Source organism: Cucurbita pepo, chromosome LG12 (genome assembly GCF_002806865.2).
Source record: "Cucurbita pepo subsp. pepo cultivar mu-cu-16 chromosome LG12, ASM280686v2, whole genome shotgun sequence".
In the NCBI taxonomy this organism is placed as follows: Eukaryota; Viridiplantae; Streptophyta; class Magnoliopsida; order Cucurbitales; family Cucurbitaceae; genus Cucurbita; species Cucurbita pepo.
Window position 1 is genome coordinate 3,719,378 of NC_036649.1, and position 18,780 is coordinate 3,738,157.

Below are 18,780 nucleotides of genomic sequence, written 5' to 3' on the forward strand. Positions count from 1 at the left end.
GCGCGGTTCCACGCGCACCGCAAGGAAGGGATAGTCGCAGGTCATAGAGCGGGTTGGGTCAATTTAGTGGATTCAAGTCGTAGTTTTGGGTCAAACATAAAGGGGACAAGTCTTTTGGATTGGATGGGTTGGATCTCTCAAAACGTTTGTTTCCGCTGGTTGACAGACGTGTAGCTCCACTCTTTTCGCTACACGTGTCCATCGTATAGCCTAACACATTCATCGCCCAAATGCCCAATGCGGGTCCTCCGTCTTCCTTGCCTACCGTTTTATTTCTAAAATCTGATTAGTTTTCAAGTTGTTTCTAATTTCTTTACTTATATAGTAAAACATATTGAATTTCATTTGAAGGCTTATGAGTGATTCGATACGTGGATAGGCTTGTAAATGACTCGATATGTGGACGTAGAAGACACTTTGTAAGGTTTGTTGAGACAATGACAACGCATTTCCATGATGTTTTATTAAAAAGTTCTTAACTGACGTTCGTACATGCAAAAAAGGAATTTTGTTACAACTTATCTTATTATAAAACAAATTACCTTATTATTACAACCAGCTATCATATAAAACGATTTCGTAACAATGTTTTACCTTAAAACAAAACTATCGATGCACATAAGATGACACACATTAAAGTGAAAGTAAGTACGTTGATTGCCTATAATATAAGACAAGAAAGTGTGACATTCCAATGAATCTGTTTGTTGTTACACATTGTGTACATATTGCACGTTACAGTGAAAATTGAAAAAATAGCATCTTGTCAAAGTTTATTTGATGATGGGTACTCGAACACTGAAGGGTTTCGAGCGTTGTACTATAAGGACAACAATACTATTTAACGTCGAATGACACAAAAGAAATGAACCAGTTACTCCCTAAGAGCTATTTAACACGAGACATTCTTCCATGAACAACGATGTTGAAAGGGCACTCGGTATCCTAAAGGGGAGACTATATGTATCTGTTCTTTGGAAAAAAAAAAGTATTTTCCCCGTGCAGGTACAATATCGAATAAAAACAATCTATTGGTTGCTTCAAACTCGATAGGTAGAATAATAGTTGCAAATGGATCGTTCGAGAACGTATCGGGGCAACCCCATGTACTAGGTTTAGTGGAGATAACGTAAGATGTTATCATATTTTGTTGGGAAATTTATGAAGAAATTTTAACCTAGAAGAAAGGCATAGTGCATCATACATGGCTATATGCTAGAGAACTAGCGCACTCGCCTTCCGACGCCCTTTGTTGGTTCTCTATGGTATCATCGGCTATTATCATCATTTCTCTTCTGCATTCACGCCTTCCCAGCCTGATACGGCCATCTTTCATAGCCCACTGACGTGAAGATTTCTCCAAATATGCAACCAGGTGATATTCCTCTATACCCTTCTATGCCCGCCATGGCTCCCCTGCCTGTTTCTATGTCCTTACCCGGGACTCTCTTGGTTTCCGACTCCGGACATACCGTCACTGGGAAACGCCGCCGTGAGGACGACCTGATTGTATCCAATTCGGAGGCCGTAGATGTATCGGCTCCCAAGAGACAGGCGAAGGCTCATGACGTGCTTTTCAGAATCATTGTGCCCTCGAAGCAGATCGGGAAGGTTATCGGTAAAGTTGGTTGCCGAATCCAGAAGGTTCGTGAGGAAACCAAAGCTACAATCAAGATTGCCGATGCTGTCGCGGTATTGTTTTTGTATTTGATTTTGAGCGCTTTGGGTTAGGGTTTTCGTTTCGCTTTTCCTTTTTGTCACTCTTTTCCTTTGTTTGGCTATCGAGGAAGTACTAAGAACAAACTTCTTGTTCACTATGTTTAATTTCAGCGGCGATTTTTTTTTTTCTCTTAACTCCTTTGCTGGTTGTGTTGCATGTCAAACGGTCGTTGTATTGGTGGTGACAATTTGTGCTTTGGATGATATTTCAGCGGTATGAAGAACGTGTTATCATTATAAGTTCCAAGGACTGTGAGAATTCGGTTACTGATGCGGAGAAAGCACTTCAGCATATTGCAGCACTGATACTGAAGGTCATACATTGCCAACTGTTAACTGTGCCGTAGTGATGATCTATTTATTTTCTTGTGTGATGTTGAGTCTCAATAATATTCTTCTGTTTTTGTTGTGGAAAGGCCAATTTCGAAGAAAATTAAGTTTTTTGTATGACTGGTTTCCTTAGGGAGGTTAAATACTGGACATTGTCCAAGAATCTTCATCCATGGTTTTCAATTCCTACTATAGTCATGCATATTGTGCAGGAAAGCGACAGAAAATTTGAACTAAAAAAAGAAAAAAGGAACTAAAAAAGAAAGTAAAAAAGAATTGATTCTGAGGTCAGTCTACCATGAAACATCGAAATAGGTTCTGGGGTACGTTTGGGATTTGATTTAGCTACAGTTAGAGTGTGCATGGTTAGTTTTAGATGTTTTTTTCCCTTCAAGTTTTTAGTTTTTTAAGTACACTGTTATTAGTTCTCTATAAATTGAGACTTTCAGCTTTGTGTTCACACGTCCTCATGATCAAATTTCATTTATTGAGTAACATTTCTGTTTGAGAGCGTTAGACTACTCCACAGAGGTTGCATGGGTGAGGATATGCTGGAAGAAGTGCTTGTCAATGACTCTCCCTAGGGAGTCAGGTTCTTTGGCAATGGCTTTATTTTGTTTATTTATTTATTTTTCTATTTTATGGAATATTGGCCTCAATAGAGACAAGAATCTTGTTGGGATACATAAAAGTCTTAGAGGAGGTTTGGTGTGTGACAAGTTTAAATGCCTCTCTCTGGGAATTTTTGTTTTAATGAGTGCTGCAATATGCTTTATTTTTTGTTCTCAACAATTAACGCCATCTCCTGTAATTTTTGCTTCATGTTTTGTTTTTGTTCGCTCTTCTGTTCAGAAGTTCATTTCTGTAGGCTATTCCTTTTGTACTTTTGTTTTTCTTTATACAAGCTACAATTTTATATCTATAAAAAGAGAACATTTTCCTTATCTGCAATCTTTGGAAGTGAAACTTCATGAATTTTTCTTTGCTGTATTGACGTGTATAATGGGGTAGTAATGATGGAGGCTACTGGTGTTTTGTTCTTCAGAAAATATTCTGTTATAGACAGCATTGGCAATTTGAAGTTTTCAATCAAAGGTTACATACCCGTTTCTTATTTAACAAAAAAAATGTTCAATCAAAGGCTGGCATCTCTGGTACACATTTGTCTGCCTTAGAAATTCTGTTCTTTTTCCATATCAGGAAGTTAAATATATAGATGAATATAAAAAGACAACACTATAAATTATTGATTTTAAAGGTAGGGTAAATAACAACACGTTCATAATGTGTTTTTTCCCCCTTTTGTAAGTAACTATGTGCAATTGAACTAGCTTGAATGTGCACTTTGACAAATCAAACTACCCCTCTAACATCTGATGTTAGGAATTGTAGATATTCGATAACTTAGATAGGCAGCCATCGCATCACTATTTTAGCCTGCGAGTGTGGATTGCGCTCCTTTCCTGAATGACCTATCCATACTTGATCAATTACATTAGTCTCCTTCTTGAAGTACTGATGTTCATGTGATAGAATGATAGCTCCTCTTATTTATTTTAGATCATTTTTGAGAATTTTATATCTGCTACATCTTTTATAATTATTTATTTTTTTAATTATACTTTCAAGTCATATTTTCACAGGAGGATGGCACCAGTATTGAGGAACTAAAAGTTGGAACAGGGCATGTGGCTGCTAATACTATTAGGCTCCTAATAGCAGGATCTCAAGCAGGGTCTTTGATTGGTGCCTCGGGTCAAAATATTGAGAAATTGAGGAATTCTTCTGGTGCAACAATTACGATTCTCGCCCCAAATCAATTACCTCTTTGTGCATCTGCTCATGTATCTGACAGAGTGGTGCAAGTGAGTTTTTCCACATTGTCAGAATTTGAAACCTAGTGCATCATTCTTTCTGCCTTTCGATCGTGTTCATCACTTTTTGTTTCTGCGAGTAATGTACTTCGCAACTAATGAGGTGAAAACGATCTTTTGGTTCTACGTTTCTTACTTTTGTTAAATGTTTACCAATGGAAAAGATTGACTTTCATCCATAAAGTGGAGCTAACTCGTATTGGATGATAGTGAATATTAATCACACAATACATATTCCTACTTTTGTGGTTTTGTGATGTTTGGTTTTGGCTAATAATATGTGCTGTGTAATCAAGGTTGTCAGGTTAGGAATAGGATTGTGTTGCCTTTCTTTTATATTGTATCATGCTTCTTAAGGAATCATTAATCTTATAATACATAAAACAGCTTGAATATATTCAAGTATAATCAATTTTTATAAACATGGTCATGTGCATGTAATTTTTTTTTTTTTTCGAACGACATACGAAACGTGCATGTGTACCTTCCATCATTTATTAATTTTAATTTAATATAAAAGATCTATAGTTGTTGTATGAAGATTGGGGGCTTGGGACTAGTAAAACTAGAAGCATTGTTGAATTGTCTGTTAGCAATGAGAATACTGTGAGTGGGGTGATTGGCAAATCGATGAATGAAACTTATGTCGGTTTCATTCTTGAAAAGAAAAAATAAGACAAGATCAAGGGTTTTAGACCGATCAACCTCGTTATGATCTTATGTCTTTATAAGATAATTGCCAGGACCTTGGTTGATCACTTGTGAAAGGTCCTTCCTATCACGATTTTAAAATATTAGGGTGCCTTTATTGCAAGAAGACTTTACTTTTACCATCGATTATGAGAAAGTCCATGATCATGTGGATTGGGTGTTTCTGGACAAGGTTTTTTTGAAAAAGGGGTTTCAGTATAAGTGGAGGACTAGGATGATGAGTTGTGAGGAATGACCTACATGCCCAGAGGGAGAAATTTTTCTTCTAGGGACTTATGCAATGTGAGACCCTCTCTCCCCTTTTCTCTTTATACTAGTTGTCAATGTCCTATGTTGGTTGGTCTCTACTGGGGTGGAAAAGGGTTTCCTTGTGGGAAGGAAGAGGCCTCACCTTATGCACCTCAAGTTTGTAGATGATACTCTTTTCTTTTATTCTGGGAAGTTTCTTCCCATGTTTCTAGCATGCTTTGAAGCAAGGTCTAGTCTAAATATTAACAAAACAAAAGAGCAACAATATTGCCATTAATTGTTGCGACCAGTCAAAATTGAATGCGTGAGCATCTTTTGTGAGCTGTGAGGTGAGTACTTTGCCTTCATCAGACCTTGGACTTCCTTATGTTCATAACTTGAGGAGTCTCTTTCGGACATTATTTTTTTTTTTTTCTCTTTAGATACCCTGTGCCAATCAACAAAAGCTTGGAAAAGATTATTATAGATTTCATGAGCAGGAAGTTGAGGAGGGCGGAGGATCTCATCAAGTCAATTTTGTGGTGGTCTCTAGACATTTGTTGTTTGGGGGTTTGGGTATAGATAGCCTTCGACTAATTAATGTGACCTTGTTGGCCAAATGGTTGCCGTGTTTCGTTAGGGAGCCTAGGGCTTTGTGGCACAAACTTACTGTGAGCAAGTACAACCCTCGTTCTTTTGAGTGGGTATCTGGTAGTAGGCGGATGCGCTCAACCTTTGGAAAGATATTGCCTTGGTTTTCCCTTTCGTTTCTCAATTTCTTAAATGTTGACTGGGGAGGGCTCAGACTCTTATTTTAGAGCTATTTTGGTTTGCTGCCTTCAGAAGGGATTTTTTCTTCTTCAGCCGTCACCTTTGAGTTTGTTGTTGGAAGCTAACCCTTTGTTCCTACTTATGAGGGATATCCTTGTTCTTCAGGGTAGGAGTGTTTCTCATCTTTTGCCCCCTTCTCCTTCCTCGGGCTTCTCTTCTAGTTCTCTTCTTTCTTATTCATTCTCTCTCCTTCGATCATCCCTTCATTTTCTTTTCTCTGGAAGATTAAGTTCTCCAAGAAGGTTAAGTTCTTTGCCTGACAAGTCTTGCATGGAAGAGCGAACACTTTAGACCATGTGCAAAGACATTTTCCCTTCTTTTTGGGATTATAGTAGTGCTCCCATCACAAAGGTGCATTAGAGAGTCTTGACCATATCCTTTTGGGTTGCAATTATGCTCAATTGATATGTTCCAAGTTTCAGAATGCGTTTGGAGTCTCATTAGTTTGGAGAAGTAGGGATTGTATGGTTTGGATGGCAGAGGTTTTGTTTTCTCCCCGAAGCATACTTTTCTTTGGCATGCCTGCTTCATTCTTTAGGGGTTTTGGATTGAGAGGATTGTAAGGCTTTTTAGAGGTTCTGATAGACCTTTGGGGGAGTTATCGGAGGTTGTTAGGTCCAATACCTTGTTTAATACCTTGCTTTGGGCCATGAGTAAGGTTTTTTGTAATTATCATCTAGGTCTTATCATTTATTGTACTTTTTTTTTTTTTTAATGGGTTGTTATTTTTATGACCTTATTCATTCTTTCATTTTTCTCAATTAAAACTCGGTTTCTTATAAAACAAAGTATTTGGCCCTTTCACAAAGGGTGAGGTATGGCTGCCAGTGGGAGATGGGGCGGCTGCTGGCTAGAGAGTGAGAGTGAATTGTGGATTGCTAACAGAATCGACTTCCTACTTCGAAATTCAAACTTATTATTACAAATCAACTGTGCAGAACCTTCTGTAACCAGTGGACTCTGTGCCATGATTTAGAAATTTTGCAAGTTCTCTTCTCATCTGCAGTTTTTTTCCTACAATATTCACACACTTGGTGAATTTTGTAATGCTCAAATTTATAGTTCAGTGCAAGTCAGCTTACTGAAGTGTATGCACCATTGTTTTTACCCATTTCTGATTCTTCTTTGCAGTCTCTATTGCTCCTTCCCAGTTTGATTTGTATCTATGTTGTCTTATAATGAGATGGAAGTAATAGATTTTGTTGTCGTACATCTGGATCATATTTCTTGAACACTTCATTCTAGAAGATCTTGTTTCTTATGGAATATTGTGATTTCACTCTGAAATCTATACCAGACTACTACTATTTATAGGTTTTAGCGCCCTTTCTTTGTGAGAACAGGAGTTCCAAGAGGGGCTTGGTTAAGTTACATTGTTTCTTTTAAGATTGGGGTACTGCATTGCTGCTTTCTCAGATTTTGCTTTGTTAATGAAGACCCTGTGAAGTAGTAAGGGAATGGAAATTGGTCTTAGCAATGAGAAGGTTGCTCAAATTTTCTGCCAATCTTATTCTTCAAGATACAGTTCTTGTTAAGTAATTTAACTTCTAAAATTTACTTGCCAATACATTTTTAATTTCAAGTTGTTCAATTGTTCCTAAATGTGCATAATGTTTATCAAATCATCTATTGAACTTTATGCAAAATTTCATGCTCATTCTCACATTGCTAGGCTACTTTTTGTGGTGTCTTGTTATCACATCACGTCCCATCTAATCTCTTTTTTTGAGATATCTAAGATGTCACTAAGGATTGATTTTGTTTTGATTGGAACTCAGATATCAGGGGATGTTCCTGCAGTTTTGAAGGCTCTTGAGGAGATAGGCAATCAGCTAAGGTCCTATATTGAACAATGTTTGAGAGTTTATTTGATTCACATGCAGTTCTGAAACTTGTACATAAACTACTCATTTTGTGGAGTACAAGATATAATTGCCGAAGAAGACTCTTGAAATCAGTCAAATCTTGGCATCCTTTTTTTCTTTCTAATGTTGTATTGATTTGGGGCTGAATTCAATTTCAGGGTAAATCCACCTCGGCAAGTCATTTCTGTTAGCCCAACATATAATTACAATGCAATGCACCCGCCACAGTCATATATTGATCCAACCTCAGGTTATTCAGTGGTTTTCTGTATCAAATAAATCATTTCTGGTTCTGTCTTTTGTGTCTGTGAAGTTTTAATATTTTTTCTTCTAACCACATCATCTTTAGGAAAACCAATCTTGCAGTTAATTATGTAACCTTCGAGATGTTGATATCGGAGACATTGGTGGGTGGGTTGATCGGGATTGGTGGCTTCAACATATCAAGAATCAGAAATGAATCTGGGGCTACTATCAAGGTCAGAAAACCAAGCAGTTTTATTTCACTATGAAAGATCCTGAAATTCAATTCCTATCTATATCCTTGCATTATTCTTTACAGGTTTGTGGTGGGAGAGGTGAACAAAATTACAGGCAAATACAATTTGGTGGAAGTGCTGAACAGGCATGACTTTATCTCTTATTTTAAGTTTCATGAACTGACTAATTCGTAAATATGCAATTAAACTTGAGTTTCGATAATCATATATTACAGGCATAACTGTTTGGGTTTTATTTCTCTGATTTTTATAAGTAAGCTGGGGCTGTTGAAATATTTGAAACTGAAAAAGATATTGTCAAGCACGTGATAATCATAAAAAATAAAAAGATTCTACCGATAAGTTGTAATGGCAAAATCATTGTTACCAAAAGCGTATTGATTAAAAATTTAAGATCTAAAAATTGAGTTTCGATAATGCTGTATATTTGATAATGATTACCTAAACATACTTTTTCTAATGGGTGTGTGGATGTATTCTTAGTTGAATGTTCATACGGAATAAATAGTTGTTATAATAATAAATAAATAATTGAATGACTAACAGTTAACACTGATAGTGTATCGGTTTTTGTGCTCCTTTATGTTTCCTTATGTTGTGTTTGCTTATTGTTCGTTTTGAATACGTTGACCTTGAAGTGACTGATGAAAGATACGAACTGATATAAGAGCAGAATAATTTACCATCTTTTTCAGTTGAGCGTTAAACAATGGAAACAAGTTATCTATATATATATATGTGTGTGTGTGTGTGTGTGTGTATTTCTTTCATTTTCTGGTTAAGGGTCTTCATTTTGAATTTTTATGTGGATGGTTATTAGGTAGCACTGGCAAAGCAAAGGGTTGATGAATATATTTATTCTCAGTTGATACGACAAGCTGGTGTTCAACAGACAGCGTAGGTTTTCCTTCATAACNCCAATGTGATTCTCCCCCCACCTCGTATGAAAAAAAAACTCTCCTGTGGTGAAGCCAATACTCCATGGTCTAGGTTCTTATCCCCAGAAAGGAAACAAATTTTGAATTAGAAATTTCATAATCAAACTACCATGGTAACAGAAAATTCAAAACAACTTCGAGACAAGAATGACCAATACATAAATTTCCACTTGTACTTTGGAAAGAAAAATGCTGAACTGAATGGTAAGCTTTGTTAAGTCATACAACATTTAATATTTTTGGCTTCAATCAGGACATGCAGGGAATTTAGGATGATTTTTGACAACGTGAAAGGTGCTTTTATCCGTTCGGATTCACTCTTTGAGGGAATAGAAACAACTTAGTGACTGAGCTATTATGCTTTTTTTTTTTTCAAAAATTGTTTTGAAAATTCTAAAACCAATAGAAAAAATAAAAATAAAAAAGAAAGAAAACACTTAATAAACTGTAATAGCATATTTTTATAAGTGCAAACTGGAAGCCCTTTTTCTTCTAAACCATCCCAATCTCTGGTCTGAATGAGGTAGCAAAATATAATGTGGAAGCATGATTTCACATCTCGAGTCGATGTTCGATACTCTATTCCAGAGTTTAGACTATTGAACTATACGAACATGAAAACTCTGCTTGTTCATAGTTGTGGCTATCCTTAGATCGTGTATGGTTTCATCTGCTCTGTTTTATGAAACTCTTTTAACACATTCTGTGGATCAGATTTGTGTTCTCTTCACGTTTGGGATTAGTGAGTTCCACCCATTCAACTATGAAAGTCATATATTTAGGTTGGATGAGAAGTTATCTTGTAAATATTTAGGTTGGATGAGAAGTTATCTTGTAAATATTTAGGTTGAATTGCGATTTTCTACCCCATGATTATTGTGCTTGGTTTCACTTTTATCCGTATGGTTTTAAATGTTTCAATTCAATACCTATGATTTGGTTCAATCTCTTCAGCCATCGATATTGTCCGTTTTCCAAAGAAAGCACGACAAGTAGGACGATTTTGTGGGATTGAGCAAAATCATAGGGGATTAAATTAAATGACAAACGAAACAACAAGGACTAAAAATGATATGATATAAGAAAAACTATTTATTGGGTAACAAAAAGAAAACTGGTGCCTGTTGTTAGTTAGCTCATTTGATGCAATGTTGTTCAGTCTGCAGATGTGGTGAATCTGAAACAGAAAGAGTTGTTAGTTGTAATGGCAACAGCTGCTGGGAAGCTCACAAGAACAGCTCCTACAAACTTCAATCCATTAATGAATGAAGTGGTGCAAGATTTTGGAATAATGGCTTCCTTTCTTTTTTCTTTTTTTTTTTTTTGAATGTGACATATTGTAATTGTGCCAAATAGTTTACTGAATATTTTCTATATTAACAATGACTTGAGGGTTTCCANAAAAAAAAAAAAAAAAAAAAAAAAAAAAAAAAAAAAAGGCTGCTAGGGAGAAGTTTGGGTTTGAGCTCTGGGTGTTCAACAAAAGTTATGATACTTTTTGGTTAACTCGTTTCTCTATACCCTAAACAAGTTGGTAAAACCCAATTCCTTTTTGTATTTGGTTTCAGGAGTCGGTTAATTCTAAGTTTATTGAAGGGAATTTTAAATTTTAATCAGTGAAATTAACATTTTTATCAACAAAATTGTTGTGCAGGATCATTGTTGAGGGCCAAAGTGTCTGGAAACTCATTTGTGTTGACACATTTGTTAATAGCTGTGGGTGTTCTCTTAAATTTGGAAGGTTTGTGTCTATTTGATTATCAAAATTTTGTGTCTAATAATCCTATAAATAGGAATTTAAAATGGTTGAAAAAATTAACTTAGACTTCTAATTATTTTATTAGTATCTGTCCATTTAAAAACATTGAAAATTTTAAGAGCCAAATAAACAAACTTTAATTAAATTTATAATTTAGTTTTTTTTTTTTTTTATTAGTACTTTTTTAATTGAAAGTTGAACTCAAGATCTCCCGCTTACGCCCTTACGCTCTAACCAACTGAGCTAGGAAAGCACACATGTTCAAGCAAACACAAGATTCTAGGAGTGTTCAAAACGCCCTTACGCTCTAACCAACTGAGCTAACACAAGATTCTAGGAGTGTTCAAAACGCCCTTACGCTCTAACCAACTGAGCTAGGAAAGCACACATGTTCAAGCAAACACAAGATTCTAGGAGTGTTCAAAATGCAAGTTGTCTTTAAAATTAAACTTAATCTAATAATTTGGTTTGAATAATTAAACTTTTTAATAGGTTAAGTTGATTTATTAATTTTTTAAAAATTAGTTTAGGTCGAATGGATTAATTTGTATTTTATTTTTTAATCCTATAATCTTTTTTGAGTTATTTCTAATGTAATGTAATTTTTGAAAGTATATATTAGGATTTGAAAATAAATAAATAAATATTTATATTAATAGTCTACTTTATTAAAAATAAAATTTTGGTTAAATGATTCTAATTACTCGAAATCACCTCATCCAAATATTTTATAGTTGAATTGAGTTGGGGTTCAATTCATTATTTATAAAGGTTGCTTGAGTCACTAACCCAATGTGATTCTCATATTCGAATTATCTGACTCTCATGTCTGATAATCAAGCAACTTTGATTCTTATGTTCAAATCTTTTATAGTTGGGTTGAGCTCGGTTAAGTTCATAGGAACCCTAATGACCTGAGATCTAGATTGTTACACACTTAATGACCCTAACAACGCTGTTTGATTAGAGTTCTTATGAGGTTTTGTACAAACATACTCACATTTTATTTGTTCGACACTTGAGGATTCTATTGACAATACCATGTTAGGAATTACAAACCTCTAAAATAGTACGATATCGTCCACTTCGAGCATAAAACTCTCGTAACCTTGCTTTTGGTTTCTCCAAAAGGCTTCACTTCAATGAAGATACTATTCCTTACTTATAATCCACGACTTCTCCTTAGCTAACCAATGTAGGACTTCTCTACTAACAATCCTCAACAGTAATGGTATGTGTTTGAGCATTGTTCAACTAATTAAAATACTTTTGATATTGGAATCTCTGCACGATTTTTAAAAAATGGTTAAATTACAAATTTAGTCTCTAAACTTTTAAATTTTCAAATTTAGTCCTTGGAATTTCATTAGAGATCAAGTTTAAATATTATAAAGTTCGCCGTATTTTTTTAAAGAAAATATTAATAATTTTTACTAGATATTTAAAAAGAAAAAAAAATTAAAAGTTTAAAAATATTATTAAAATTTATAGTTTTGTATAAAATAAAATATATGAATATTTAAAAACTTTAATGGAAAAAAAACAGAGAGAATTTGATGAAGGGAAGCGTTGCAGAGAGTGTTTGAATAATAGAATTGTTGTGTTTATGGGAAGCAATAACTTTACCTTCTCTTCAAGTCTTCCTTTCTTCTTCATCAACATTTTCTCTCAAACCTCAAAATCCCAATTCCACAGCTCTCCACCAATCCTCATCAATGGCGTCTTCAGCTTCTAGCCCCTTCACGAAGCTCCATTTCCCCCATTCTCCACTTCCACAACCACCAGCCAACTCCTGCGCACAGTTTCTCTGTAAATCCATCTTCTTCTGCTTTTTTCTCCTCCTCCTCCCTCTCTTCCCTTCCGAAGCTCCACATTTCGTCGATCACACTTTGTTCACCAAATTCTGGGAGCTTTTTCACCTCATGTTCGTCGGCATTGCTGTTTCCTATGGTCTCTTCAGCACAAGGAACAACCAGATGAATGTAGACGAACCTCGCTACTCCAGTTTTGAGAATCCGCAGTCTTATTTGTCTAAGATGCTTTACGTCGCTTCAATTTTTGATGATGTTGACGATTTTGGTGTTTCTGATGAAAGGAAAGTGAGTGAAGTTCTGTACATTCAGCCGAAACTTGGATCTGCGAGTGATTTCAATGCGCAATCTCGCCACCAGGAAAAACTCCGTTACTCAATACCGAAAAAAAGGTACGAAAACTCTTATGAATTTGCTGATACTGATAATGTCGCTCATGCTTGTAAATCGAGATATACTCGTGGTGGATCTGTGGTGGTTGTGCCTGAAACAAACCGTAGTTCATCAGGAGGCATTGTAAATTATAAACCTCTAGGTTTGCCTGTTAGGAGTCTGAGATCGAGTCTTACTGAATCCGACGATGTCGAATTCGATTGTGGTGATGAATCTTGTTTGAGTTCTAAAAGTTCACCCAGAAGCTCTGAGAATAATTGTGAAGGAAACAGTGAATTTGGTGATGATTGTTGTGTGAATTTGGAGGAGAAGTTTGATGAGACTGCAATTGCATCAATGTCCTCATTTCAATTGCGTGAGAAATTTGGAAAGAAGGTGATTAGAGAGAGAGGATTTGGGAATGCTGTTCTTCGCCCTTCCCATTTTAGACCTCCCTCCATTGATGAAACTCAATTTGAATCACTGAAAAAATCAGGATCTCTTCATTCTAATCTATCTCAGTCATCACAAACTAGTTCCCTCTCTTCTTCGTTGTCATCGACGACGAGACAGCACCGTAAAATGTCGTCACTCAGTAACATTTCCTATAAGTCGTTGCATTCTCGACAATACAGTATGAGTTCTGTGTCTGAAAACAGTAGAGGGAGCTCTGAAGACCCTCTGATTGAACAAGAAAACTCATCCGAGTGCAATGAATCCGTGGTGAGTTCGCCACGTTCGGACAGGAATTTCGCAAGTATTCCGAAAGCTTTATCCCAAGGAAAATCGGTTCGAAGAATTCGAGCAAATGCAGCTGCCATGGAGGATATGAAAGCTCAAGAGATGCACAGAAAGCAAGTTAAACAAGATGACATTATAGGGAATAAGTTTGAAGAAGGTGGAATGTCACCACCATATATGAGAGAAGATGGAACGGGACACGGATGGCCTGATGTTGTTAACCCGAATGCTAGTAATATGAATCGTTTTCCGAAGACGACGTTCTTGGGGATTAAGGAGCAGAAGGAAGAGACAGAGAGTGTGGTGGCAGATGATAGTAAAGATGACTCTGAGGGGGAGGATGAAAGTTTGTTTGCAAGTTCAGATGAAGAAGCTGGTTCAAGTATGGCCGGAGATTCGGAGTCGGGGGCTTTCGAGGTCGACAAGAAGGCGGGCGAGTTCATAGCCAAGTTCAGGGAGCAAATACAGCTTCAGAGGATGGCTTCAGTTGAAAAAAGATTGAGAGGAGGAGGAGGAGGAGGAGGGTGGGGGTCATTCAGCAGCACAAGCAGCAGCTATTTCAGTTGATTGGCTGAGCCTTCATTCTTCTAAGCCATTTATATTTGTAATTTGGTGTCTAAGATATAATCATTTTTTAATTTCATTTTTTAATATCTTCAAAGTTTCAATCCCTCTGTTAAATCAACAATTTTCAATTTTAGAACAAGGGATGAATGATAAAAATAACACTAATCTTCGCTCCAACGATAAGTTTTTGTTTTAACAAGAAAGTAATTAACACCCCCTCCTATGAAATTTGGATCAACCAAGAGATAAGGCTAGAATTAGGAATCTTATTCTAAATTGAGTCACTCCACCATTTAACTTGATCAATGGGTAATTAAAGGGCTCCGATGCAATTCTACTTGAAACTTAGAAATTTGAATCAATCAAGAGATAAGGCTAGAATTAGGAATCTTATTCTAAATTGAGTAACTTCACCATCTAACTTGATCAAGGGGTAATCAAAGGGCTCAGATGCAATTCTACCCCAAGAATTGCTTAAAACTTAGAAATGGCAAAATTGATGTTCAGATTTCTAAAGAAAATGTCTCAATTCGAGATCTCAATTTCATTCATTCACCAATATGATTTTTACATAACATATTGTGGATAGTTATAGTCTTCTGACAAAAGACGTTTGTGACCGGGATTCAATCCTGATCCCCTTTTAATCTCTAAGAAAGACGAAGTCAATTTTGGCCATTTGACCATTGCAAAATGAAAACGAAAAAAAACAATAAAATCTTCTGACATACTAGGTTGAGTGGCTAAAGAGACAAAATGAAATCTATTGGGTTTTACTCGTGTAGGTTCAAAGACATTTTAAAGTTTTCCAACTTCAACCGTGCAAATATTCAATTATCCTTCGTCAATCGTATCAGCTTCTAATTCTAGAAATGATGGTTGAACCGAGCCGATCCAATTTTGTAGATAAAAAATGAATGTTTGTTGAATCTTCTTCACCTTGGATCGTGTAATAGGTCCAGTTGGAACATTTGGAACACCGTGATTCTTATTAATGAAACCTTCCAACATTAAAATAATAATAATAATAATAATAAATAAATAACCGCTGCCTTATATGTCAGGCTATCAGGCTAGACATGAATTGGTCGTAGGTTTTTGTATTTTAAAAAATATAATAAAATTGAATAAGTATGTGATAAGGAATCAATCCAAGAGAAACCTCTAATACCAAATAGCAAGGAATCACTACATATCTTGTTGATTGAATATCTAAGTCAAAAACACTTGTTTGATATTTGAATCACTCCATAAGTAAGATCAATCTTGTTTAGTTTGAATGATTCTAAACATACAATCTAAACTACGTAGAATTGCAAAAAAACTTAGTCATTGACTAAATAAAAAGGTAAAAACACTTAGTCATTCAGATTACCGTGTTGATCAAATATCTCATGTCAAGAATATTTGATTGAGATCACTTGACAAGCAAGATTGATCATGTCAAGCGTCAATAATTCTAAACATCCAATCTAAGTTATATAGAAGTACATGGAAACTTAGTTATTGGTTAAAGGAAAGCACAAATGCTCTTTAGTATCCAAGAATAAATGAAACTTGATTCTTCTTTAACGCATCTTGAATGGTAACATTTTGTGATAATTTGAACAACATTTTTTTTACATCTTTCTTGAAATTTATATCGCATGATTGATATCTTGGTTTATATCAGTATGCGTTGAATCTTAAGATATTTTTGTGGTATAATATAATGTGAGAAGACGTTTGAACTTTTGACTACAAAGGAATAAAGTAGGTCCTAACAATGAAACCAAGGTCGTATTTGAAAACTTCTAGGATAGAGTGTTATATATTATCATATTTAACCTATAGTAACCCGTAAAATAATATTAAGCCTTTAAAATGGTCGTGTTTGGTACTGATCTTAAGAGGGTTAAAATAACTTTGAGCATAAGTTAGATCATTAAAAAATCAACTTTTATAGTGACGTCAGTGATCACATACAACAAATGGTGGTAACCTCAATGAGAAGCGGGTTTTGATTTTTTCCTTTTCCTGTTTCTTACTTAATCGAGGGCGTATGAGAGGGAGGAGCCTAAATAACGTTCCCTCATTGAGCATCTTGAATCAATGATCAAGTTATTCTCATGATCGGTGTGCTCTCTCATCATTGCCAAGAATACTAGCTCGTCTTCTTCAATGGCACATAGTACTTTTGCATCCCACTCATCCTCTATCTCATTCTTTGAAGACTGCTACATTGCTTTCGATAGACTTTTTCTTATACTTGTGGTGCTTCTTTCTACAATAATAGCAAATACCTTCAAATCTATTTCCTTGACAATTCTTGTTGTCGACTTTTTCTTTTGTCAGTATTTTCAACTTTTGTCAGTATTTTGTCAGTATTTTCTTTTGTAAAGCGCTTCTTCTTCCTTCTTCAACGTGATGTCTCTCATTTGCTTAGTGATAACTTCTTGGTTGGCTAGCAAATCCTCAAACTTACAGGTGATGGTTGAGCATACTACTCTAGCAATAATGAAATTTCTGTATTATGGTTGCAATCTGTGAATGATAATCCTCTTCATTCGAGCTTCTCCGATAATGGATAATGGATCTGGTTTAGTAATCTCTCTTTAGATCGATTTGAATTTGAGAAGTATTGAGCAATTGTCATGTCGTGTTGTGAGATTGATAACAACTCATTCTCTAGAAATTGTAGTCTCATATCGTTCTTCTTTGAGAAAAGCGCCACAAACATGTCTCATGCTTCTTTCGGCATCATATCATCTTGAATGTGCTCCAACATCTCTTCTTCAACTGTAGTCTTATCTGCTTTGATTCTCCATTTGCATAAGACACTATTAGCATCCTCCTTTGGAGAAGTAAATTTGCTTCAGCCAACAACCTCCTAAAGGTTTTGTCTTTATAGATAGGACATCATGCATGTTGCCTACATGTTATAATTGTTACTACTGAGTTTCTTGATTTCTTCGTTGACTGGAGATCACCCATCATATTGGCAGTACCTCCATAATACGAAACAAGCTAGTTTTTGACACAAAACTTGTAGAGTCAGACTACCCATGACATGAAGAAACTCGCTCACTAATAATCTCAGGAAAGATTAGCCAGAACTACAACCATAAAGTAAAATAAGAGTTTCAAGAGATCAGACAACCTACTACAACTGTGCTCTGATATCAAATTGTTGAACACAACTCTTTTGTGGGAAACACTCGCACTTTTTATCAAAACCAATCAAGAACATATTACGAGACATTATGTAGAAACTACTACACTTAGCTTCACTTGAGATAAAAAAAAAAAAAACTGGACTAGTATTTATAGTAGAGGCTAAACAATATAGACCACACATTACTAGTGATGATCTTCTAACAACGTGTAGGGTAGTTATGCCCATAGCCGTTCAATTAACTTGACACAAGCAATTAATTGCCTTTCGGTAAAAAAACCTTTCCGTCAAGGTTAGATGTGCATACACAAAGAGTTAAATATTATAAATCAAGGGACCAATTTTTCTTTTCAAAGATGGTGACTCACTAATGACCTACTTTGGATTAAGATCGTCTAGCTCGGCCCTAACTGATACATAGACTCTGGCCATTCAACAATAAGTTCTAAAAAACCATAGCAAATCAACATATAGCCAAAATCAAAACCTAGATTCTAGTAACATTGGTTGCTAATTTAAGCCCATCAGAAAATCATTTTACACCTTACTATTCAATTTATGCACAAAGATAGGTCTCAATCTACATATCAATCAAAGGCTTACCTATCTAACCCTAACCAATCCACATATCCCTTAGATTGATCGCAAGCAAATTCTTACTCCATTCCAAATCTCCGCTTAACTAGAAGTTACTTGTCAAACTCTAACCAAAACATCTTAAATCAGTTTAATCTATGAAAGTCGAGATAAAAGGTATTGAGGTGTATTGACCTTGAAAATTGAATTGAAACAAGAAAAAATGACAAAACAAACCAATTCAACTAAACTAGATCGAAACAGATCTAACTGAATCGAATCGTCCGGTCTAACAAAACTAGAACACCGAGTCAATTCTACTTAACGGAAAACTCCACCATATTGCAACCCAAATATGTTTCCAAGTTCTCCAGTATTGCAGACAGATCCTCCCTCATACGACTCCCAAACGACAATAACATTAATAGTTGAAACCAACGACCTATAATGACAATCACATCGAGAGGCTCCTCGTAAAATTGGTGTTGCAATGAGGATCGAAGAGTTGAGAAAAATAAAAGAGGTCAAGTCCTAACTCTATTCGTGTACCAAAACGAACGAAAAACGGAAAGGATTATTTACCGTCAACAATCTATAACAGTGCATTCAAGAATAACTAACGAAAGTGAACAAATGATAAACAAAAAAATGAAGAAACAAAATCGGGGGCAACAACAAAGAGGATTGCAGCACGTGAGAAAAAGATAATTTGGAGTTGCGTGCTCATTTGAGAGACCAACCTCATGAAATTATTAGTTAATAATCTATTAATTAAAATTAATTTATTTATAATTTTTTTAATAA

General features: G+C 35.5%; 2 protein-coding genes across 2 annotated transcripts; both read left to right on the plus strand.

Moving 5' to 3' along the window:
• The first annotated feature begins 456 nt into the window (after window positions 1–456).
• Window positions 457–10,392, plus strand: LOC111807563 (flowering locus K homology domain-like). Its single transcript, XM_023693334.1, has 9 exons — window positions 457–1,692; window positions 1,932–2,033; window positions 3,693–3,914; window positions 7,472–7,530; window positions 7,717–7,808; window positions 7,925–8,037; window positions 8,121–8,183; window positions 8,879–8,955; window positions 10,156–10,392. The coding sequence occupies exons 1-9, from the start codon at window positions 1,366–1,368 to the stop codon at window positions 10,169–10,171; spliced, it is 1,071 nt and encodes a 356-aa protein (XP_023549102.1). The 5' UTR covers window positions 457–1,365; the 3' UTR covers window positions 10,172–10,392.
• Window positions 10,393–12,470: 2,078 nt separating this feature from the next.
• Window positions 12,471–14,246, plus strand: LOC111807030. The gene has a single exon (XM_023692598.1). It carries the CDS (start codon window positions 12,471–12,473, stop codon window positions 14,244–14,246), a length of 1,776 nt encoding a protein of 591 aa, XP_023548366.1.
• Window positions 14,247–18,780: the final 4,534 nt, after the last annotated feature.

Excerpts from the sequence above, each read along its gene's own strand:
- LOC111807563 (XM_023693334.1), top strand. The coding sequence starts at position 1,366 with ATGCAACCAGGTGATATTCCTCTATACCCTTCTATGCCCGCCATGGCT. Across the intron at positions 1,693-1,931 it reads AGATTGCCGATGCTGTCGCG|CGGTATGAAGAACGTGTTAT; the intron begins GTATTGTTTTTG and ends ATGATATTTCAG. Across the intron at positions 7,809-7,924 it reads ATATATTGATCCAACCTCAG|TTAATTATGTAACCTTCGAG; the intron begins GTTATTCAGTGG and ends CCAATCTTGCAG.
- LOC111807030 (XM_023692598.1), top strand. The coding sequence starts at position 12,471 with ATGGCGTCTTCAGCTTCTAGCCCCTTCACGAAGCTCCATTTCCCCCAT.